Genomic DNA, 25,122 nt, shown 5'->3' on the forward strand with positions numbered 1-25,122 from the left:
GGCCCTATTTTCCATCTTGTTCCCACAGCGGCGGCCCCGGGGGCCCAGCGGCGGCCTCGGCAGGCGGAGAGACAGACGGACGGTCGGTCTGTCGGCCACCGCTCCTGCCCGCCGCCGCCACCGGGGGGCGCTCCGGCACCGCGGATGGCCCCGGTGCGGCGGGGCCGCTGCGCTGGGGCTGCGGGACGAGCGGGGCTGCGGCTGTGAGAAACCCGCAGCTTTTCCCCCTCCCTGTTTACCCCCGCTCCTCGCCCACTCTGTTCCGCGTCCCGAGTTCGCGCACCCGCTCCGAGGGGACGGTGACATCCCGTATTCTAGCCCGAAGCGGTCCCGGAGGAGTTTGTCCGCGAGCGTTCCCGGGGATGCCGTTCCCCACGGGTGTGGGAGCAGCCCCGCTGCTGGCGCGGGGCCCCTGGGATGCCCTGTCTGGGCCCCACTGGACGACCTGCGCCCTCGGGCAGGGAAGGGCCCGGGTGTTTCGCCGTGTCACTCTCTGGCACGGCGCGCTGCAGAGGCCGAGAGACGCCGAGTGACCCGGGCAGGCTCCCGAGAGCGACTGATGGGAGACCCTCGCGGAGCCTGTCGCCCAGCGGACTGTTCGATTTTGGAAGGTGCAGTTCCTTTGGAAAGCACAGAATTTCAGACATGGGATATGGGCGCTGATTTTCCGCGGGGTCCAAGGGAGGGTCAGTGTGGCCGTGCGCCCCGTCCCTCGGCCCGGGGAATCGTACCCGCCCCGCCGCAGGCTGCTCCCGGCACCCGCAACGCTTTGTGCTCGAAGTAAAACACCCATGTGGCGGAGGGCTGTCGGCTGGACTGTGTGTTTAATGTATGTTTAATGTATGTATGGCTGCATAGCGTTGAGGCCAGACACACCTGAACTGTGTCACGATGATTATATAACCACTGCCCTCCAGGCTCCCGGCCGCGCCACCGAGAGTGCCCGCGCTTCTCTGCAAGACTGTGCCGGGGATCAGCCCAGCCTCGGCAGGGCGAGCGGGTCCCCCGCGGGGGCGACGGGGGCTGCGTGGAACCCCCCGCCCGGGGACACCCTCCGCGCCGCCGTCCCTCGAAGCCTGCCCGGAGACTCAATTTTTCCACTGCCCTCCCGTGTCCTCTCCGTTTGGGAAGCCTAGGGGAGGGAGGGAGGGGGCGGCGGGCCGGGCCCCTGCCTCCGGGCGCGCTGCCGCCGCGGATCCCGTCTCATGCCGCAGGAATGCGCGGAGGTATGCGCCAGTTTCCAGAAGTGGATCCCCTTCCTTGCTGGAGCACAGCAGCGCATATATCACCCAGTGGCAGCAGTCCACCTTCCCTGCAGTTTCGTAACCGCTTACGAGGGTAAATTGAGAGTTGGGAACAGCCCTCTATTAAGTAGCAGATTGAGAAGAGGCTCTTCCCACTTGGAGAAGGCAAGTCTTCCCAGACAGACCCCTCGCATCGGGAGCTACAGTAACCGAGACGCCTCCTCTGCTCTCAGCTGTTGCAGCTGCCGCTGCTCCTCCTTCGCCGCTGCTGCTACTTGCTGCTCCCTCCACAAGGTGCCCCCGGAGCTTCATCCTTTATCCTCCTCCCTTTATCCAGGTCCGACGGCTGCGGCTCCTGCCGCTGCGGGCACCGCCGGAGTCATCGCCGGAGGAGCTGTCACCGACCCCGGCACCCTGCGGCCGCCCCAGAAGGTCTGTGTGTGCCCGGGCAGGAGCAGGGGTCCCCTGCCCGCTCCGCCGCCGGCCCCCGTGTCCCGCTCTGTCCGCACGCAGCATGCACTCAGCCCCTTCCAATGCACCTTAGGCCGGGGTAGCAGCGCCGGGCTGGAAGCCGCCAGGGGATTAGGAAGGAGCGTGTGTGCGCGCGTTGGGCATGTCAGAGCCGGCTGCAGGCGTGCGGCCGGGCGGGCGGAGAGGTGCGGGGCAGAGCGCCCCGGGGCTGCTGGCTGTCAGCCCAGGGAAAGGGAAGGGGGAGCCCAGCGGGATGCCGGCCCCGAGCGCTGCTGGCGGACGGGTGCCTGGGCAGAAATGCGGGGAGGGGCGGTGATGTCCCGGAGACGGAGGCTCCCGGCGGCCGGAGGCTCCAGGCGGAACCCGCTGTCAGCGCCCAGCGCGCCTGTAGGCACGCTACCGCTGCGGCTTTGGCAGGAGCTCTCGCTTCCCTCCCTTGTGTGTTCAGCTGCCGGTGATGCTTTCTCCTGCTTCCAGTTTCTTATGTCTTTGATAGGTAGTGGGCTTTTCCTGCGGTTTTTTTCTTTTTCTCTTTACGTTAGTTTTTTCTTCTCGAAAGTGGTAAATGTCATGCACTGTGTGGTTTAGAAACGCTTTGGCTAAGTTTTTGTAGGTTGAATTAGTGCGAGATAGGACTGGCACTGTGAAAGCTCGGGCTGGACTTTTTCTAAGTGATTTCTAAAGATCCATGAGAAAACCTTTAGTCCTGACGCGAGGTCTGTTGCGTCCCTGCTGAGCCAGTGAGAGGAACTTTCCTCTGCCAGCTCTAGGCTTTCTTCCACTCACCTAAGTTTGCGAGAAGGAAACAGTGTTTCTAGGTTAGCAAATGAATGCTTCGGGTGAGATGGTGTATTTAATGAAACAAAAACGTGTATCAGGAATGGTAGACCTGCAGCAGTGGCAAACTCCTAGATGACTGTGAGATGATTAATTTCTGTTGCTCTTCAAAAGGATCAAAAGATGGCAGTCAAAGCTCACATGAGACTTCCAGGACAAAACGTCCTTTCACGTTGAATTTGGGCGATCCTTAAACTCACTGCAGGATGCTGTAGATCTGCCCAGGGGCAGCCGTTTCCCACGCAGAGCAGTGATACGAATTTGGAGCTTTCAGAGCATTTTAATACTAACCTTGGCCTTTCCTATGTTAGTGTCAGGGAGTCATCATGGTCAATATTACTCTTCTGTTTAGCCACTGGAACTGCCATTAGACTGAAACGTTTGCTTAGATTTTCACTGAGCTCTTGGTATTTTCATGTGCAGTAAAGGCATTTGGCTACGACAAGTATATACAGCTGCTCAAATGAAGCCTGTTAAGCTCAGTGTCAGTAACTGGGAAATTCCTGGATCTCCACTAAATGTGCCTCACAGGGTAGTCCTTTAGATGGTAGAAGAATATCGTTTTCCCTTTCAGTTGTTTCTGTGGACTACTGATTTATGTATTTTTCTTTTGTTTTGCTCTTGGCATCTTCCTGATAAAATCTGTTGCCTAATTGCTTTTGGAATTCTCTTTCCCCCAGCCTAATTATGATATATGATGCATTTATGACTTTATTCATACAAATTGTCACTCCCCTACTTCTTGAGATAGAAAATCCAAAATTTTAGAAACACTTACATGCATGTGTAGGTTCATATTAGACTTTCTTTAGACAAGGAAATAATTTGGAAGTATTGCTGGAGTAATTGGCAGTAATTTTACATGACCTAGGGCACATAGTTATGAAAGTATGGCTGCTTGCAATTAAGAACCACTAACTTGGCCTAATCCCACCTATTTTGCTAGACAACCTGCAGTGATTGTGAGACTTATGCCTGTCAGCTTTATATAGTGTATTTTAAATCTATTTTCTCTCAGGACATGTAAATGAATTATCAGATGTTGAAACATCATGGCTAGACAGATGTGTCAAATTTCAGTTGTGTTACACACACTTCTGTATAACCTATTTCAGACTTTCAAGAAATGAAGAATAGCACATTTGTAGGCAGAACCCCTAAAAAAAGTTTTATTACAGTTTCCAAACTGCCTTGAGACCAGTAAAACAAAGCTAACTAAGTGGTTCAACAGTTATGAAAAAGGAGCCGATTAAAATGTCCAGCTGAAAGAGACATTTAGTTGATCCAAGGCAGGAATGACCTCTGAATTAGCTATCATCACATTCAGCGATGAAGTCATGGAGCTCCCTTCTGGCTCCTGCCTGTGCGGAGGCACAGATCTTCACTGCACTTCCCTGATCAAATTAACCCTAACTAGGTTAAAGCTTCATGTGCTTACTGTGATTGGAAAGGGTTCAGCAACAAAAGGCACATTATTGCAAGACGAGACTGTCCAGTTAGTCATACGGATATTTCATCGTCTTGGACAGTTTTCAAGTCTAGAGGTTTCAACCTGGTCCCGTGGGTGGGGGCTGGGGATAAGGGAACAAAGTGAAATCCATGGTTTGTCTTTTTTATGTTTCATGAATACACCCACGCAATCCTTTAATCCACATGTATCATTTCCTTCTCCTTTCTCCCCCTTCCCCCCTTCCCCATCATTGCAGATTCATTCATGTTGTTGTGATCTGAAAGGGCAGAAATGAAGACAGCGCTGTGCTCGGCAGTCGCTGCTCTGTGTGCAGCCACCCTCCTCTCCTCCATCGAGGCTGAAGGTAACCTTCCCCTCCCTGCCCCCTTGCCCCGGTGCCTCGCTGACCAGAAAATCTCCCAATCAGCCTTGAGCTACTGGCTCTCTCCCTCTCTGTTTTTGAGTGTGAATACATCACCTTCTCTCTTTCTCTCCTTCAGAGAAATGCCTCTCCTTCCTTGCCCAGCTCCTTCTGTGTTCTGTTTCTCCCGGCTAGTGAGCCGGACCGTATCTCCCTTTCTGTCTCTCTGGTGTGCTGTCCACACCACCCCACAGACAGGACGTGGGCCAGCTGGTGTGGCCATCCGGGCGCAGCGCCCTGAGGAGCCCATTGCCACTGGCACGCAGCCCGGCGTGGCCGGGGCCACAGCGCTGCCCCCAGGATGGGCCAAGAAGGTCTGGTCTCTGGCCTCTTTTAGTAATGTTGAGAGAGGAAATGGAAAACCTACTACCCAACAACCTGCAACTTTGAAATAAAATGCTCCAACAGAGTCTGGCTCTCTGCGCCTGTGTGTTTTGTCCAGCCAGACGCCTCTGCCCCACCGGCCTGCCGGTGCATCGGCCTCCCCTGCTCGGCGGGGCGACCCCCGGCTGAGCCTTGGGGTGGCCGGACCCTCCCCCAGGGACACCTCAACTTCTGTGGCGGGCCTGACCTGGGGAACATGCTTGGGAAGATGCTAAGTGCTGTGACACGAGTCCTGGGCACCACTGAAGGGAAGGCTGGGCCAGGCCTTGCTGTGGGCGGCTGGGGCTCCAAGGCTCTGGCGTACATGTGGTACTGTCACCTCGGAAAAGAGTTTCCTTCTCCTCCTCAGCCCTCAGCCCAGTGTCTCTGGAGGCTGAGGCCCCTGTCAGCCCCGGCAGCATCCTGCCTCCAGCTGAAGATGTGGGGAGACCCATCTTCACTGCCATACTTGCCACAGCGTGGCTCAAAATGGCCTGGCCCTGCATTTGCTCCCCAGTGGATTAACAGCAACTGTGTCCTGTGCCCTCAGTGTGAGCTGCTTGGCCTTTTGGGCATAGTCATGGCATTTCTGCCAGCAGTGGCTGCCAGGGGAAACAGAGATGCTGAATATCCTGCACTGAAATGACTTGATCTGACCTCTGGGACCTGACTCCATCGTAGGTGTGAACTCCTCTGGACTTACGGGAAAAAAACAGAAGCCAGCATCTGATAATTCATTTTGCCCCCTTCCTTCTCTTTCTGCCTTGAACTGAAACAAATTCCTTGATCAAGCTCCCTTGTCTGGACCTGGTCACTTTGGCTGATGACTACTAAAAGCATGGGGTGTCAGAGATGCCTCTGCAGTGTTTGCCCCCCAAGCAGTAGTGCTTGCCTGGGGCATGCAGATGTAAAATACACTGGCTTTCTGGAAAAAGATGGCATTTTTGCCAGTAATGCAACATCTGGTCACCCTAGGAGAGAATCAGTCCTCTGCCTTCCTCTCATGCTGCGTTGTTGTTGGCAAAGGAACGGAAAAAGGTCATTTGAAGTCATTTCAGAGTTGCATTTGAAATGCAAGACTGCTGTGCCAGAGAAAGCAGAGAAAGTGTACAGTTTTGATGGAGGAAGGGAGAGGATGTGTTTGTGCATTCTTCCCCATCTTAGAAGGGAGCTCACTTGGAGCTGGAGTAATATTGCTGTTGTCCTGCATTACTAATTACATGTATGGAGTATGTTATTTTGGAATGTAAGTGAAATTGTTTTACTTAGCTATAGTGTAGATTAAACCAGTCATAGCTTCAGTACTGTTAAAGCAAGCTACAAAAATGTATTTGGAGCAGCCCAGTTATAATGGCAAAACTTGACACATAGCTGGATGACCTTGATTAGATATTGGAGGATGCACTATTGCCAAGGAAAAGAGTGGACAAAGCCTGATCTTGAGATTCGTAGAGGGCTCTTGGACAGGACTTACATTACTCTGCACTCAGAAATGTTTGATAAATAAAGTATCTAATGTACAGTGATCATGTTTCTATGAGAAAATTCTCCTAGCTCCAGTGTTTTGAAGTAAGACAGGGAAGTGAGGAGTGAAAAACTGTGGTGCTGAAAATGGAGTGAGAAATAGTGGTGCTGAAAATGAAAGTTCAAAACTAGGAGTACCTTAGGACTTGCTGTGGTGGGAACTGCTTTTGTAGAGATTTTTACCGTGTTTTTTACAGGTTTTTGTTTGTACTATACTGGTCATTCTTCTGCACTGTTTCAATTTTGCACTGCAAGTTTGCATAATTTTGTAAATTGCGTCTTATTTACTTTAGCAAATTATTTACTTACCTATTTATTTACTTTATTCTGGTATCATTGCAACTCAAATCCTGTCTGCTGAACTGACTTTTAGCTGTGAAAGTTTGTCCCTTAGTCTTATTTTTCCAAATTTCGGATCACTTTGTGGCAAAGCTATCCTCCCCCACCAGTCAGTCAGTCCTGTGTCTCTTTTCTTAGTTCTTTTTGAGTCTCCCTGTATCATTCACAAGACATGCAGTTTGAATTTTCTTTTCCAAAGGTGTGGGTAGACACTTGCTGGGATGAAAAAGTGAGAGGAGAATAAGGGAGAGGGCCATTTAATGTGATGAAGATTCTTGATATGAGGTGGGAAGATGGGGTGAGAGCAGAGGAAAGAAAAACCTGTTTTATTTTCTGCCCTCCTTTAGACTTTATTTTTCAGTCTCCTCTGGGAGTAGATCTGGTGTTTATCCAATGCTGCTGTCCATAGATTCCTGAATCTTCCAGTATGAAACTGATTCTTCATCAGCATCACAGCTGCTCTGAAGTCGTTTGTGAGAGCTGTGCTCTGCTACTCTTGGCAAGGCAGTGAGCCACAGTAATGGTGTTAGAGCTTTTCTACAGAGGTACGGCAGAACAGGAGCTTCTAGTTGGGCAGACCCTTTAGGAGCAGAGGGGGTAAAACCCACATATAGTCTAAATGCATTCATGCCATTTCACTGGGGAAGTTGTTTGTTTACCGTGGTCAAGGAAGCAAATCTGTTTTCATGCTCAGCATTTTTGCTCTTTCCTTTTACAGGGAAATTCTTCTTGTTTTATTTTGCAATCCTTCTGATATCTCCCTCCCAGCTTAAAATTCTTGTGTGTGATTCTATATTTTATACTTTAAGTTGTTTTGTGCATTTTTAGTCCAGCACAGCAATACTCCAGTGCATTCCATGTCTGTCCATATGTCAGAATCTCTTTCTGTTACAGTATTTTTTTCATCTGTGATCACAAAGAGCCAAGGGGTCTTATTTTAGTCATAGTTAAGTCAAGTATATTGGTGTGTGAAGAATCTGTTAATTATAACCTCAAGTTACTGCTGTGATGTTGTCATGGATTCTGTACCATGTCATATTTCTTAATACAGAGGGATTTTCAAAGGCACGGGAAAGAAATAAGGAAAACATTGGTTCTGTGTAACCTAACTGAGCTTCTGAAGGTGCTGACTTTTCAGTTTTTCAGGAACCGGTTCAGACCTAGAAAAGTCTGTTTTCTAGGCTAGAGGCAGGGAAGGAGGGCATCACTGATCCAAGTGTGGAACCTTTCTGTTGTGCATGAAAAGAAAAATTGTGAAAAATCTGTTACCATGACATCCAATAGAGTAAGTGACAAATACTTGCAGCACAGCAGTTGCAGAGGATTAGAATTTTTGGCTTGCAATAAAACTGTGTTGAGTACACTAATTTTCATTGACTGAATGATTTAGAGGTGATCTGGGATAGCTGAAACTTTTCAAGTTTTGGAAGTGGTTGGTAGGACCATTATTTTATTATCTTTTGATGGCGATATCTTTTGAGAAAGAAGCTGTTTCTAAATAGAGAGCCATGTAGATTGATATGTGAAATTGAAATTTTTATATACCTGAGGGTGACTATACATCCCTGGTTTTCCTGCTGCCAATTAGAAGCAAAATATACGTGCATATGCAAGTGTATATATGCATGCACATACATATATATGGACAAACACGTGTAAAATTTTGTAAACTTACATATAATGTGTGTATATATATGCAGTTGAGATACGTAGTATAGGTATATAGATTTAAATGATTTTTTTTTCAAAGTACATTTATGAGCTATGCATTTTTTCTTTTGAAGAAATTTCATATACATGTATAAAATAAAAAAAATGCAAAGAAAAGATACAGATGGCGATGTTTCTGTGTTGCGATTGGCAATGAATATCTAACAAGTCTGTGAAGCTGCTCTTTTGAGAAGCTGTTCTTTACTACATATCTAGGCTGTAGGTCATTGTTTCTCCCAGTCACACTGGCAATGCAGATTTCAGAGGAGCTTAACTGGGGTCAGGATCTAGTTGTGCCAAATTCATGTCATTTCTGAAAAAAAATAGTAAATGAAGAGTTTTGGCACCTTCCAGCCTCAGCTGGGCTTATTGCTGGGATCATAAAGCTGAGCTTACTCTTCAGCTTCTGTAGACTGCATGTTATTTTAACTTGGGCTAACATGTAATTTTACATGCTAACTATAGTGTGTCCTTTCCAGTGATGGAATCACAGCATATGTTTCACATAAGGATTGTGAATGGCAGCTACTTCCAAGTTATATCACTTTTAAATATGGTTCTAGATATAAATTACTTGATATTCCAGTTACATATTAATTCTGTCTTGTTAAGGTATTCACTGGGATCCTCTAGTAGTCACATTGTGTTATCTGCAAAAAGCTGTAGACTTTTTTATATTACCTGTGAAGTATACAAGCTAATATAAGACCTGCATAGCATGAGAAAGATGTTTGCTCTCTATTTTTTTTGTTTCAGAAATTATACCCTTATTCCATGTGGATATAACACAAGAACTGGCAATAATTTAAGTATATTAGGTCTGATTTCTTTTCTTTTGTTTTTCTTTTGTAGTGCATAATATAGAATAATATAGATCCAGTAAAGGAAATTATCATATCACAGTTCTAACAGTGGCCAAAATTAATGCTGTGGAAACACGGTTGTTGTAAAGCAAGATATTTTTTTAATCCTCTGGAAAACTGTAGGGGAGCCATGCATTTCTGTGCAGAAACAGTTGGATCACTGTATGAAGGCAATACTACACCATGACATGTTATGATCATGATTCTGTACCTTGACAAGTCAATGAGAGGTTTGGCATGGATTTTGATGGACAAAGGATCAGCAGTGTCACTACATTGTAAGAATAGGTGCAACTTCACTGCTGCAAGCAGCCTGACATCAAGACTGCTTGCTGGAGTTAAGATGCACTCACACGTAAGATTTTGTTGAGTGAAGTTTTAAGGTTTGTCCCTTAAATGAGGCAAACTCCTACTACAACAAGGGCATTTTTTCCCTAGAACTCTGGTTTGATTCAATATTGCAGATGTATTATTTTTCTACTAGTTAATTCCCCTCTGGGAGAAGAATTTTAATGAAATGGAGTTACAGTTGCCCTATTTTATGATCACAATAAGGTTTTTATCATCTAAACATTTTGCTGTACTTCAGATCAACTTACTACTTTCAGTCATATGACCATGGTTTGGTCTTCACCCCACAGCTGGTTTCACTTGGGTGAAATCTGACCCCTGTGAAGGTCCATGGATGTTTTGGAGATTCTGTTTGAGTATCGAAAGCTCACAGGCCATCTGGAAGATATTTTGATGACATTGAATCCAAACTGCTTTTTTTTTCACTCAAGCAAGATTCCTTTTTGGATTTCAATGGGAGAAGTATTCAGTGCTTGAGTTTGATAAGCCAGCTGTAGGCTGAGAATGAATGGATTTAAAGTTCAGCAATGAAGATGGGGGTTAGGTCTCTGAAATAATTGCAATGATAAAGGCGGTGAGGTTTTGGAGTAATTTCTGTGGGGAACTGGCAGTCTTGGCAATACTGGAGGTCTTTAAGAATGATCTGAGAAAACATGTCAGGAATGACATAGGGTGGCCAATCTTGTCTTGACCGTGGGATGGACGAGGGGACTTTTGAGTTCCCCTGCAGTGCCATTGTTCTGTGATCACCTGGATGAATGGATACATCACTTTTGTGTCAATGTACTATTCTTGTTACCTGCCAAGATCCACACCTGAATTATCATAAAATGGAATAAAATCCTTTAAAATGCTAAAGACTTTTCCTCACAGTCAGCTTTTTCAGTTTATCTGGAATCCGGTCATTTGGATATCAACAAGTTGGGCTGCTGCTGTCCTTCAGCAGTTAAAGCCTAAAGTCTCTGCTGCAACATTCCAATTTACTTGCAAGGTTGGTGGTGCTACTTTTTCCATGTACTGAATTTTTTTTAAAAGCATGCTCAGGTCAGTTGTCTCTGCCTTTGCATTAAATTTGTCCTGAGCCATTGCTACTGAAACAATATTTTATAATGATATTCTTATCATCTAAATGTATTTTACTATTAACACATGTTGCATGATTTTGATATTAAGTAACTACCTTGCCATCTCTAGCATTGTGATACTCATAAACTGAATGATGAATAAACTGTGCATGCAGTTAATGGTCTAATCTCACTGCCTGTGTATGGACAACAGGAAAAATAACATTTACTTCAGCACTACTGTTATTTATTGTATCGGTATTATAAAGCCATATTATCCTATGGTTGGAAATTACAGAAAATTAAAAAGAAAAAAACGCCATTTTTTTAATCTCAGTTTTACTCTTTGTAATTGGACAGTGTCTTTTCATAATTAAACATTCTAGCATTTACTTCTTTATCTGCTTTTACAATGATATTCAAATCTGACAAGAAATCTGACATATGATGGAGATCTTCTATGAAACAGAAGATCTGTCTTTTAAAAATGCCTGCAAAACTCTCTCACTAGTAGTTGAGGAAAGTATGGCTGGATCTAATCTTACTTTTTAGACCTATTTAAACAATAATATATAATACACCTACCATGCACTGACAGTGAGTCAGTAAAATACTGCATGAATAAGCATGACAATTTTACAAAGAGAATATCATTATAAAATATTTATGAAACGTCTTTGTGTAATGAACCTTGTACATGGAGGCTTTGTCCATTGTGGGAAGCTAAAAAACCAATAATCAACATTTCATTTACATATGCATGATGCTGCAAATTAGCGTGTGTAAACTATTTCTTTCTGTACTGTTCAGTTACTTCTGTCATCAGCTCCTACAAGTTTTATTTGCAGTCATTTGTTCAGTTCACTGGTGCCCTCTTTGCCATTTTCTATAAATTCTGTGAAATAAATGTCCTTAAATATATTTTGATGTTGTCTTTTCATAATTAACCATTGTGTTGTTTGGAACCATACTGGCATTTTATGTTAAAATGCCACTATTAGTATGGGTACACCTGCTGCAAAGGGAACATGAAAACAATGGTTTACACCTTTGAAATTGTACATAAATCTGGTGTAAACAGGTAGAATTTTATTTTTGTGAACTTTGCATCAGCTCGAATATTTTGGCAAATTGCAACTATTACTAACGCCATTTATTAGCCCCTTAGTTCCTGAATCCTTTGTTGTTACATGCAAAGTATGTCACTTTAGTGGCTTCTAGGAACAAAGGGGTGGAGTTCTCCATATTTTGAAATATAATGATACATCAGTGTATCATTATTACTGATATACATTTTGCATGTATATTCGCATCTAGACCCTAACAGAAATTGTTTTACTGAACATTAAATATCCAATCTTTTCCTGTATTTAAATTATTTCTTTACTCTGCCAAGTTTCCAGATTCAGTGAAATTGATGAGAAATATCATATGCAGAGACTATATCTTAAAAGCTTAATTTGATGTTTAATTAAGAAGAGTACTGTGTTCTCCACATCCTAAATGATCTCATGATATTGTAAGCAGGTTGTGATTTGGCATGCTTCTACAGATTGCACCCAGCATGTAAAAAAATTTCCTTTAATTGTTATGTGAAACGTTTGCATATGTGGTGATTATCTGTGAACTCATTGTACATGTATCCAAATGTGTTTCCTATTGTGCTTGATTTTGCTGGCCATTCTTGAATGTCTTGGCAACTCAAGAAACATGTTCTGTGCTGTCCTCTGTAATGCATATACTCTTTGATGTTTTGTCATATTTTTGTCAGCTTTTATTTTACTCTTTTTCCAACAACATATCTTTATATTTGTTGGAAACAAATTTATGCAAAGACAATTTTAGTAAGCTTTGCTCAACATTGTTTTATTTATTCATTTGCCAAAACTTGTTCAAGCTTTTAAACACCTACCTGGTATAAATCTTTTGCAGTTAACCCACCATCAGACTTGAATTTTACAATTATAGATGAACATAATGTTCAAATGTCATGGAAAAGGCCACCAGATGCAATAGTGGGTTACAGAATAACTGTGGTTCCAACAAATGGTGAGTTCTGTCAAAATTTTTTATGTGATTACATGTTTTGAAACGTTAGTTTATTTTCACCTATATCTAACTTAGGTGTGAGAGTAGCTGTTAAAATCTTTTGGAAGTTTGTGATCAAGTGTGGATAGCAGCAAAGGGCATACAGGAAAAACAGTGATTCTTCCAAGCTAGAGCTATTCTTGCCATAGTGTTTACCATTTTGGAGCTGCAAGTAACAAGTTTTGGATGCCTTTGCTTTGCAAGGAGCAATAAGAAGGTAGACTCATCACTCTGCTCCTTTTCTGTGCTTTGACATTGAAGTTCAAGAGTTGTATTATGCTGTGTAAGACAGCCATTATTCTATTTCACTTAGAAATAATCAGTGTAAAAGTGATATTGAATCAGAACAGGACATGATTTGTTAGATGATAGTACATTTTGTACGTGCATTTCAAGTTTCAAATTTCCTGGAATTGATTAAACACTTTAGTAATTTTATTCACTATTGAAGGCACATTAGCTTGAAGTTTCATGTTTCAATATTTATACTTCATGAAAACAGAAAGTGTATAATTCTAAAATTGTCATTGGGTTTGAGATAGATTATTGTCTGTTGCATTTTGTTTTACAATCAGCTTATCAATATTACTGGTTTTTAAGGCTGCATTGAGTGTTTTATATATTTATTGCAGATGGACCTACTAAAGAATTTACTCTTTCACCTAGCACTACCCAAACTGTCATATCAGATCTTATACCTGATGTAGAGTATGTTGTATCAATAGCTTCATATGATGACAGAGAGGAGAGTCTACCTGTTTTTGGCCAGCTGACAAGTAAGTAGCTGCAATACAGTTAGAAAGCCAATTAAGATAACTGAGGGGTCATTCACAAAACTTGACTTTGATCCAGTTCTCCAACAAAATTGCCACATACCTAAACTCTCTTCCGATGGAGCTGTCTAAACAGCCTTTTTCCCTTAATCCTAGTAGAAGCAGGGAAAATTTGCAAGAGATCAAAGGATAATAACATGGATATAGTGTCTGCCAACCTCTATAGTATTCTTGGCAGGAAGCCACTGAGGTTTTTGAGTTATATCTACTTCCTATAAATTGCATCTGCTGAAGTCAAGGGGAAGATCATCACTGACCTCAGTAACAAATGAATTGGACTGGCATCCTGTGTGAGAAAGCAAATTATATTCATCAAATAATAATAAAATGTGACACAATATACCTCAATGCACACTAAAATATTGAATTTGAGCTTTAATAATTTGTATTAATAATTTAAAAAGCATAAAATAAATTTAATTAAATAAAAATGCACAGCAGACTCTTCTGTGACATGTTTTGTCTCATGTCTCAGGCTTCACAGAGAACCATGGGAAAATTACTAATTATTAATTCCCCTAGGTGTTAGAGAGGGGTAATATTGGTATTTCATCCAGGCATGTTGCAGTTAATTTTCAGGAAATGACTGTACAAGAAGTACAAATACAGAGGATTCTTAGATATTTACATTTTCTGTATTTTGTGTCACGCTGAATACTGTGTTGTCAAATCTGTAAGTACAGGTGATATATTCACAACCTGAATTTATGTTTTCATGTTCTGAGGCTTGTCAGATGTGTGTCTCTAATTGCATATGTGCTTTCCTCTGATGTTTAAAAATTTAACCCTATTTCCTCCATTAATTCTGTCTATGTTGTGCTTTGTATAGTTCAGACAGGCGGCCCAGGGATACCAGAGGAAAAGAACATTGAGGCTCAATTACAAAGTAAGGTGTTTTGCCTTTCAACTTATCTGACATTTATCTTACCTGAAATCTAGCTCTAGCACCCCACAAAGTTAAACTGCGTTTCTGTGTTACCTACCAAAAATTTAGCCTGTAAAGTTGTGCAGAGCTAAGAACACTTGTTTAGGGACTGGGATAGAAGGAATTTATTAGCTGCATTGAAAGATTAAGGTGCAAAGTTGGTACTGAAACTAGGGATTTCATGCAACTAACCTGAGCAAGTCCATGAGTGTCTTGGTCCTATTTACGAAAAGTGTTGTGCTGTGGATAAAAGGCTTTGCAGAAGAGCCTGTGCAGCTATAATCGGGAAATAAAGATGCAAGGCACGAGTGGTAACAAATTTTTTCTGTAACATCAAATCATTGTAAAAAGACTTATATGGGTGTTTTCATCTTTTGTGGCATAACAGATCTTGTGGATTAGCATGAGAGGTGTCTCAAAGCAGTTCCCTTTTGATAATGGCCGTTAGAAAACCCATACAGGTGTTCTTAGGTGCATAATGTTTCCCCAAGCACGATATCCCAGATAAGATCAATCTTTTAAATATCTGTTTGCTTTGGCTTTTACCTACTAAGTTTCCATTAGACATTTCTCTCTGATTTGTAAGAATGCAATTGCTCATTTGCTAATAGAGTTGGTTTTCTTTTTTTCCCTGTTGTGTTCCAGAATGCTCCATAAGTGCAATGACAGATTTAGTTTTCCTGGTAGATGGTTCATGGAGTGTAGGAAGAAATAACTTTGGATATATTCTGGACTTCATGGTTGCCCTTGTATCAGCTTTTGACATTGGGGAAGAAAAGACGAGAGTTGGAGTTGTTCAGTACAGTTCAGATACAAGAACAGAGTTCAATTTAAATCAGTACTTCAGAAGAAGTGATCTTATTGATGCAATTAAAAGGATACCTTACAAAGGTGGCAACACAATGACAGGTACAGATTTCCCACATAGATGTTTATTGAGCATTTCATGTCATAGTTCAAATTTGCTTTAAATCCTAGTTTGTGCAAGTCTAATAAAACACAACTTGTGATGTTGGTTTTAGGTGAGGCTATTGATTACCTTGTTCAAAACACCTTCACTGAGTCTGCTGGAGCAAGAAAAGGCTTTCCCAAAGTAGCAATTGTCATTACTGATGGAAAAGCTCAAGATGATGTAGAAATTCCTGCAAGAGAGCTTCGCAACATAGGAGTTGAAGTTTTTTCCTTGGGTATGTTGAGTTTTTCTAATGATTGAGAGATTAACTTTCATAAAACGTTAATTTATAGGCTTCGCAGACTGTGTGTTCGAAGAATTTCACTATGCCCCTTCTTCATGTGTATGCCTTGAAATGGGTCATTTTTGCCCTCCAGAGTGGAACGTACCAGTTGTGTTAATTTGACAGTAATTACGTAGTTCCTAATGGAGATTAATATGACTGACTAGCATAGTTTCAACCTTGGCCTCATTCTTCACTTAACCACATTATTTTCCCTGGTTGAAAAGTGCATCTGCCACCTCATTGCATTAATCATTATTTTGTAGTTTGATTATTGATCCTGACAGAAGGCAGAACTAATTTAAACTCAGCTTTACCCCAGGATGTTTTGATACTCCATGAATACATTCACAGGTGTCTGTATTTTATGGCTACTTAACACAGTCCTGTCTATTGCAACTTCTAGGTATCAAAGCAGCAGATGCAAAGGAACTCAAATTAATTGCATCTCAGCCTTCACTGAAGCATGTGTTCAATGTGGCTAATTTTGATGGAATTGTGGATATACAGAATGAAATTATCTTGCAAGTGTGCTCTGGTGTTGATGAACAACTAGGTGAACTGGTTAGTGGAGAAGAAGGTGAGACACTTTATTAAAATGTATTTATAGCTTCAGTTTATTCCAATGTCTACTGAAGAGGCTATCCCTACTTCCTTTGCTTTATTTCTAGAGTTTGATCCATTGCCTCACTTAGCAAGTGTGGAAAACTGGTCTCAGTTTTGTGTCTTTAAATGCAGGATAACAGAGTATGTGATGTAGATTTGGAATAGCTCCATTATTCCATTGTTTCAAAGGCAGCACAGTGATATGCAGTTATCAGAGTGAGTTTGGACACATGCATCACTTCAGTGGAAAAATGTATTAAAAGGAAAAAACCTGCTTGGTGAAGGGTCAGAATATGTAATAGATTAAGAACCAAAGCATGAAAACTGAAGAATGTGGGGAAAACAAAGACATGAAGCTGGATCACTGAGGCTTTCTGGCCCTGTAAGGTTTTAAGTAACTAGTTATTCTTTGACAAAAATGGCAGTAGAGATGACTCTGCTGTCCTAGTACTCTGCATTTTTCACACTTTCTACTGTGTTTCTGTGAGTGTAGCTTTCACTTTTGGTTGAAGCAGTTTTAGAGCAGGGCAGCATTTCTCCTGGAACTTCTGCTATACCTAGGGGACCATAAATGCATTGTTCATATTTTTGCTCTCTCACTGATGTCTCATTTGGACTGTCCTGTAATTCATTTCTGTTTATTTATGCTTTAAAAAGCCCCAAAAAGTGATTTTTATTAAAGATCAAGCAAAGATAACGAAACTTATTCCAGAAAAAAAACCTCTTAAGAAAATATGTTTATAATTGTAACTAATATTCTGGGTTTGCTTTTGATTTCTTTCAGTGGTGGAGCCTCCTTCAAATCTGGTGGCCACTCAGATCTCCTCAAAGTCTGTTAGAATCACTTGGGATCCATCCACAAGCCAAATAACTGGCTATCGTCTGCAGTTCATTCCAATGATAGCTGGGGGAAAACAACATGTACTGAGTGTGGGCCCTCAGACTACTGCTCTGAATGTTAAAGATCTCTCTCCAGACACAGAATATCAAATTAATGTTTATGCAATGAAAGGACTGACCCCCAGTGAGCCAATAACGATAATGGAAAAAACACAACAAGTAAAAGTTCAAGTGGGTGAGTTTGGAGACACTACCTTATTTTCAAATTGTAGCTTTTCATTGATGAAATCTCTGATGCATGTTTTAATATCATACCTTTATTATTTTTGAGAAAAAGCTTTGCTTAGCATAGTTTGTTATGTTTATAAGCAGTTGTGTAATACATGAACTACAGATGTGATTGTAATGCTATGTGGTTATTGAAAATCTGTTTACAATGGTTATTCTTTTTCTTTGCAGAATGCTCACGTGGTGTGGATGTAAAAGCTGATGTTGTGTTTTTAGTGGATGGTTCCTACAGCATTGGTATTGCCAATTTTGTAAAAGTAAGAGCCTTTTTGGAAGTGTTAGTTAAAAGCTTTGAGATATCACCTCGAAAAGTACAGATAAGTCTTGTCCAGTATAGCAGAGATCCCCATATGGAGTTTTCTTTGAACAGATACAACAGAGTGGAAGACATAATTCAGGCTATTAACACCTTCCCCTACAGAGGTGGATCTACCAACACAGGCAAAGCAATGACGTATGTGAGGGAGAAAGTATTTGTTACCAGCAAAGGATCAAGACCAAATGTGCCGAGAGTCATGATTCTTATCACTGATGGAAAATCGTCAGATGCTTTTAAAGAACCTGCAATAAAGCTTAGGGATGCAGATGTAGAAATATTTGCAGTTGGTGTGAAGGATGCAGTGCGTACAGAGTTGGAAGCAATTGCATCACCTCCTGCGGAAACCCATGTTTACACAGTGGAAGATTTTGATGCTTTTCAAAGAATATCGTTTGAACTTACACAATCTGTCTGCCTACGAATTGAGCAGGAACTGGCTGCTATAAGGAGAAAATGTAAGTAACTGCTATTACTTACAGGAATGCAGAAAATGTAATGACAAAAGGATCTGAACCAGTTTTGTGCTTATAGTTAACTAAAGAATTTATTTTGATGAAATTGGCCATAAACAAATGACAATTTTAATAACTGGGAATTTGCTGCTCATTTTCAAACATATTAAAAGCAACAGTTGAAATTAGTGGATAAATGGAAATGAAAAAACTATTGGAGAATTTTTTTCCCCCAACTCTGCTAGGTATCTAAAAAGCTAATAAAATGCGTGTCTATTGGAATGACCTTAGTGGATAGGCTCTGCTTTTGCACTCAATGTCTTGGGTAAAAAAGTTACCAGGACATTCTTTTTTTAGCTCTACAAAATGAGGTGACAAGTCTAAGCTTGTCTTTTAGGTGTTCAAAGGCAACAAAGTAATTCCAGCACTCTAGAGGGCAATTTAATTAATTTTTAGGGTAAAATTAATGGCCCTCTGAAACGGGCTTAGGCAAGACAGCTTGAGACAGCAGATGCTAGGTGGTAGTGATTGCAATCTAACTGCAAAGACTGAAATGAAGTAGCACATGAAAGTCTTCACATGCATCCAAATTAGGCCAGCATAGATAATGTTTAACATTCAAAAGATTTCTAAATGGCCAGCTTTTAGTCAGATAAAGTTACTTATGATTAATTGGATCCACAGTGTCCCTACCTATGTTTAGTAGGACACTAACATTGAAGGATCCCCAGTGTTGAAAGCCCCACTGTCTTTAAAACTAATTCTTTTGTTTCAGGATAGCTTTGAGGAACAAACCAGTAAAGCAGCCTTTGTTTTAGAGGGCTCAAACAGTTTTAAGATCCCCACTGTTAGGCTGACTAGGCCAACCAAAAACAAGCCCGGGATGTCAGATTTGTGTTTGTGCCTCATGTAAAATTCCTTGTTTCCCCTTTGACCTCATTCCTGAAAAAATACTGGTTTTTATTTTGTCTTACTTCTAATCTAGATCTGAAAAAAATCACAACAATTTTTAGTTTTCATTGAGAACGTTATGTTATTGCTGTTCATCGGACATATGAAATAGGAAACCCAACTTGATCATCAGATTCTAAATTAAGTTTTCATAAACACATTTTTTTCTAGATGGACCATTTTCATTTGATCTAGAGTTGGTGCTTCTATTCACTGTTGAAAGATTTTAGGCAACCTAGATATGATCTTCTTGAAATTTGATAGATATAAGCACATATAGAAAACAGATACTGTGCACATGCAACGAAATATCTATTCAATTACAATAAATCAAATTATTGAGGAACATTTATTATTTATTTTAGAAATTTTGTGTTTAACATATCTGGCAAGTATGCCTCACATGTGCATTTTTATTTCCATGCAGCTTATGTACCTGCAAAGAACATGGTCTTTTCTGACATAACATCAGAGAGTTTCAAAGTGAGCTGGTCTCCAGCAGGATCAGAGGTTTTGTCCTATCTCATTAAATATAAAGTAGCAGTCGGTGGAGATGAATTCATTGTTTCAGTGCCAGCTTCAAGTACTAGCTCAGTTCTCACCAACTTACTACCTGAAACTACTTACACAGTCAGTGTGATTTCTGAATATGAAGATGGTGATGGCCCTCCCTTGGATGGAGAGGAAACCACCTTAGAAGGTAGGATTCTCATTATTCTCAGACACAAGGGAGTCATATGTTCAAATAAGAATTTGCTTAGCTGGAGGATGGGTAAATGAGGAAATGAAGAACAGCCAAATAAGGCTGAGAAGCTGTACTGCCATGCAGGATGAGAATAAACATTATTGTATCTCAATGCATTCAGTAAAGATTTAAAATTCCAATTATATGCAACCATTAAGCTGCTAAGATTGGACTTTATTTTTCCTGAACGTTGGATGGATGCTGTGTTTCTGCAGTGGCATCCTTTCAAATGAAGTAGTGTGTTCTCAATATTAAATTCGGTGGCATGAATTATTGTCAATATAGACTCAAGTTGAACTAGATGAAAATTGTAGATCCTTTCCAACTGAGCTCTTCTGTTCTATTCTACTCTATTTAATAATTATGACTGATGCAGGAATGCATGTTGACTTAGATGCATTTAAAGACAAATGTGTGCCTATGCAATTTGCTATGTCTACATATAATTTAACACTATCAGAAGTTTTGGTTTACATACAATAGGCTTAAAGGAGCTTGAGTTTTGGTTAACTGGGTTTTTTATCAGAAATTCCTTGGTCTGATCCAATAACTGATTCAAAACTGCCATTGATGTCAATATGTGTTTTATGTGATCAATGGCTGTAAATTTAAGCATGGTAGCTTTAATTTTTCATGATGGAGTTGCCATAATGCATTTCTCCTGATTGAAAAGAACAGCATGACAGTAGATTTGATTTTCTATTCCAGTAGTTGAATACTCAGTCTACTCTAAATCATGCTTTTAAAAATATCGATCTACTTTTTTTCATTATTCCATGCTGTCATTTGTGACCTTTGGTGACATAAATGGTTCCAAGGGAGCAAAAGAAACAGCATGAAGATTTGTTAATTGCTCTTTCCTCTTAAGACTGATAGAAATAAACACTTATAAAATAGCTTAGCTTGGATGTTAAGTTTGGAAGATACAGGTTTCATTGTCAGTGTGCACATTTCCATGACTGTACCAGTCAGAATATTTTGGCCACACATAATTTTCCCTTAGGAAAACAGAAAAACTCTTGGCTGATAGAACATGGAGCTTGTATGCGTAAGGGACAGAAGAAAAAGCTTTAATAAAAATAATCTATCTTCCCATTTGTAACTGATACTACCTTAAATAATTGTTAACATTGTGATCTGATGATATCCCAGCACGTCTGAGAAGACAGAGTTCTTCTACGGTCACGTAAACATCAGCAGCTCTCCATGCAGATCTAGCTAACAGTTTGAGCCAGATGGCTTTCTTGGCAATTAACTTTGGTTTCAGGCTTTTAAAGGATTTGAAGTTGAGTATTGTGTTTCTGATTAACAGAAAGCAAGTTTCTTTTTTTAAAACTAGGATTAGTTACTTCACTCTTAACTTTGAAGAACAATACTTATGGAATATAGATAGTCAACAACAAAAAACCAGAACTTTTTTTCCCTAAGTGACAATGCTACATATTGCCAAGCAGTGTGTAGTACAGCAGATCTTTATGTCTGTTGGAAGAGTCAAGTCTTGCGTCATGTGCCCACTGAGTTCATCTGAACTGCTGTGTCTTTTTTCAAGGACCAGGCTAGGTTAAAGAATTCACCACAGTTTTTCTTTAGTTTCTAGGATAAAAAACTATTTCTTTGAGTTAGAGACTAAATTCAGAAACCTTCTTTAAACATTAGATGCAACTCATATTGCAATGAATATATTTTTGGTTTGAAATAGTCAAAGAAATAGAATTGGTTTGGTGGGGTTTTTTTTTGTTTTTCTTTGTTTGTTCTTTCAAATAGGATAGCTGCCTGTATGTAGTCAGGTGTATCTGACAAACACCTGTAAATGGAAGTGGTGCAGAAGCAAATGGCCACAGCAAGGAAAATGATACTATTTGTTTTGTTAAGAAGTTTCCTCACTATGCCCAAATGTTTCTTTACACAGTTCAGTTCTACTGTTACCGCTAAACACAGTCAGACTGTCTTAAGTTTCAGAAGCAGTTGTATAAACTGGGATGAATGTACTTTTGGGGACAACTTTGTTCCACTGCTGAATGTAACTCTGACCCTAAATTTTCAGAAATGACTAAAGGTGTGTGTATCCTAAAGCAATGGGAGGGCAATATAAGCAGTTTTGGTAAAACTGGATGAGGTAACAGAATGGTTGGCTTGGTTTTGCTGTGGATACTGCTTCACTAAAGGCAAATATTTACAACTGACATGTGTATATTCTTTGTAGTTAAAGGTGCTCCTCGAAACTTAAGGATAACAGATGAAACTACTGATAGCTTTGTAGTTGGTTGGACTCCAGCTCCAGGAAATGTCCTACGGTACAGGCTTGTTTATAGACCACTTACTGGAGGAGAAAGGAGACAAGTGACTGTCTCAGCAAATGATAGATCAACTACTCTGCAGAATTTGATCCAAGATACAAGATATGAAGTGTCTGTTATTCCTGAGTATCAGTCTGGGCCTGGGAATTCATTGAATGGATATGCAAAAACTGATGAAGGTACATGATCAATGCTGTTAACACAGTAAGCATGAGAAAAACTTGCTGCATGTTGACATATTCATACTGAAAAGAGAATAAACCATACAGTCCATATGTATCATCCTAGATGAACACAGTTATAACATTGCCCAAGCCTAGCTAAGAGATAACTTGAGACAATAGAATTTATCAAAATTGCAATATTTAATTTTAAAATACAGTATCTTGAACCTGATATGGCAAGGTAAATTGGGCAAAGAATCTACTCGAATGTTTTAATTAATTGTCCCCATGATTCTTCATATGGTCAATGATATAAATTATATACCTTATATACCTTTTGAGCAAATTCGGACCCTGCTTGCACTTTGTGCTGAATGTTTAGCAAGGAATTGATGAAACATTTCATTTTCTCAAGTTATCACTGTAGATTTAACGTATGTGAAAATGCATGATCCTTTAACATGTATCGTGCCTTATTTAACTAAATCCAGAGAGTACAGAGAGTACGAATGTCCTGATCATTGTTGAAATTTCACTGGCCCATGAAAGTTACCATCAAAAAGACCTCTTTAGTAAACCAAAACACGTTAATTTCACATATCATTTGTCATCTTTGACTTGATTCTGAAGACAGTGACTTCAACATGGATCTTTGTTGAATCTGAGCATATCCTTAGGTGCTAGTATGTATAAGTGCTCCAGGACTGAGCCTGCTTTAACAGGGAAAAAAAATTAAGTTGATTTTATTGGGCATTTTTACCTAAGGAGGGTGGGGATAGGATTGTACAGTCCTGATTACACTAAGGGTACACTGTAGCAGCATTGGTGCAGCATACTGAGGAATTATTTTTTAGCATAAAACCCTATGTAGTGGTAACCTAACAGATAAACCAAGAAATTAGGCTTGCTTCAACTTGTTTCCAAAATCTTTTGACATGTGCAGTCCGAGGAAATCCAAGAAATTTGAGAGTTTCTGATGCTACCACATCAACAATGAAGCTGTCTTGGAGTGCTGCTCCTGGCAAGGTGCAGCAGTACTTTATAACGTACACTCCAGTCACAGGAGGTGAAACTAAGGAAGTGACTGTGAAAGGTGACACCACCTCTAAAGTGCTGAAAGGCTTGGACCAAGCCACTAGGTATACACTGACTGTGTCTGCCTTGTATGCCTCTGGAGCAGGAGACGCCCTTTCCGGAGAGGGAGAAACACTTGAAGGTAATTATTTATTGTTTTTGTGCAGTCATTCATTGTCTGACTGGTGTTTATGGTGTCTTAAAGTGTCTTCCCAAGTTTTCTGTAGAAGTAAATATGTGAATGAAAAATAGACATAAAGACACTCTCCTACTTTATATGGGCTTTCCAAACCTACTGTTCTCAAAGAAAAAAGTGGGTTAAATCACTGGTTGTGGAGGGGACTCTGTGTCTCTTGAAAAAGCTACTGCCAGAAACACCAGCCAAAACTGACTGTACTTCCACACCAGCCTCCATTAAATATTTTGTCTAATCATCATCTTCCAAGTAGTTTTAGTGGCATATTGTTCTTAATGTAACAGGATTAATTAATGAGGTTAAAGTATCTCATCCATTTGAAAATTTGCAGCATTTCTACAGTACTGAGACTGAAAGATGTTCAGGGGCCATTTTTGCATCAGAGAAAAAACACATAGTCTTAGGCCTACAGATAATGGGTCAAATCCCACTTCTAACTAAGAGCCTGGAGCTGAGCATAAGCAGAATGCTGGCAAAAGCATAAGTCAGACCCAAAGATTTTCTTACAAGGAGGGGAGGCTGCTCTTTCTCTGACTTTGAGCAGAGAATTTTCCAGACTAATTCTCTGTGAGCATTCACAGTGTCATCTGTCAGAGGATAGGGAAAGCTGCCTCGTAGGCCTTGAAAGGAAGGTGACTCTGGCCAGGGATGTACTGCTGAAATCTGGTACTATAGCTGTGTAGGCACCACACTTGAAAACATCTTATGGGTGAATTATGTGGAATTAAGACTTGTCCATTGTTGCTAATCAAGTTACAGTAGGAATATACTTGATTCTCAGTTTCTCCATAAATTTAGCTTTTTGTTTATGACATAGGTTGGGAAACAATCCAGAAAACCTATTTTAAATAGGAAAATGTAAAATAAAATATTGAAAAAATCAGTTCCAATGATTCACCAATGTGCTGAATTCTTCCTACTAAAATTTAGGCACTTGTTTGAACACTGCCATTTGCAGCATGGATTCTCTAGGATTCTTCTGCAGTTGATGAAGAAAGGCAAATATTTCCAGTAGGCAGATAGTCCATCTGAGATCTCATTTTTCCTTCAAATGAGCATTTCTGTGTCCACTGACTATACAAGGAGTAAGTGAGAGCTCTAGACACCAAATGCCTGCTTGTCCCACTACCTAAGACCTGCTTACACTGAGACAGGATGCAGCCATCAGAGAATCAGGCACCTTGCATATCATACTGAAAGTTTCCTAACTTCCTTGCTTTCTCTACCCATGCAAAGTCCAAAAGGCTCCTTTTGTAGGAGAAAAGAGCCTGTCTCCTGCCTAGAACATTGCTGAGATCCAGGTAAATGAGATCAGGTATCAATATTCTGCCCATATCCTCCAGAAAAGCCAGAGATGATCAGGACCTAATGAACTTCCCTGTTGGTGGTGGTGCTGCCACTTCCTAGGTCTAAGACTTTTTTGGAAGGAAGAGGGAGGGTGAAAATGTAGACTTTGCCCTGTGTGGGAGGGT

General features: G+C 40.9%; 1 protein-coding gene across 6 annotated transcripts in view; it reads left to right on the top strand.

Moving 5' to 3' along the window:
* The first annotated feature begins 1,311 nt into the window (after positions 1-1,311).
* Positions 1,312-25,122, top strand: part of COL12A1 (collagen type XII alpha 1 chain) — a 101,254-nt gene continuing 77,443 nt past the window's right edge. For 4 of the 6 annotated variants that reach the window (XM_039568522.1, XM_039568524.1, XM_039568519.1 and 1 more), the window contains exons 1-13: positions 1,404-1,676; positions 4,259-4,366; positions 12,570-12,686; positions 13,358-13,501; positions 14,388-14,444; positions 15,129-15,392; positions 15,506-15,670; positions 16,125-16,298; positions 17,109-17,399; positions 17,624-18,226; positions 19,602-19,874; positions 22,123-22,395; positions 23,324-23,596. In XM_039568522.1, coding sequence (XP_039424456.1) covers positions 4,294-4,366; positions 12,570-12,686; positions 13,358-13,501; positions 14,388-14,444; positions 15,129-15,392; positions 15,506-15,670; positions 16,125-16,298; positions 17,109-17,399; positions 17,624-18,226; positions 19,602-19,874; positions 22,123-22,395; positions 23,324-23,596 — 2,707 coding nt within the window. In that variant the 5' untranslated portion in view covers positions 1,404-1,676; positions 4,259-4,293. Of the gene's footprint in view, positions 1,677-4,258; positions 4,367-12,569; positions 12,687-13,357; positions 13,502-14,387; positions 14,445-15,128; positions 15,393-15,505; positions 15,671-16,124; positions 16,299-17,108; positions 17,400-17,623; positions 18,227-19,601; positions 19,875-22,122; positions 22,396-23,323; positions 23,597-25,122 lie in introns of all 6 variants that reach the window. The other 2 variants (XM_039568520.1, XM_039568525.1) reach the window with 2 other exon arrangements.

Source organism: Corvus cornix, chromosome 3 (assembly GCF_000738735.6).
Source record: "Corvus cornix cornix isolate S_Up_H32 chromosome 3, ASM73873v5, whole genome shotgun sequence".
NCBI lineage: Eukaryota > Metazoa > Chordata > Aves > Passeriformes > Corvidae > Corvus > Corvus cornix.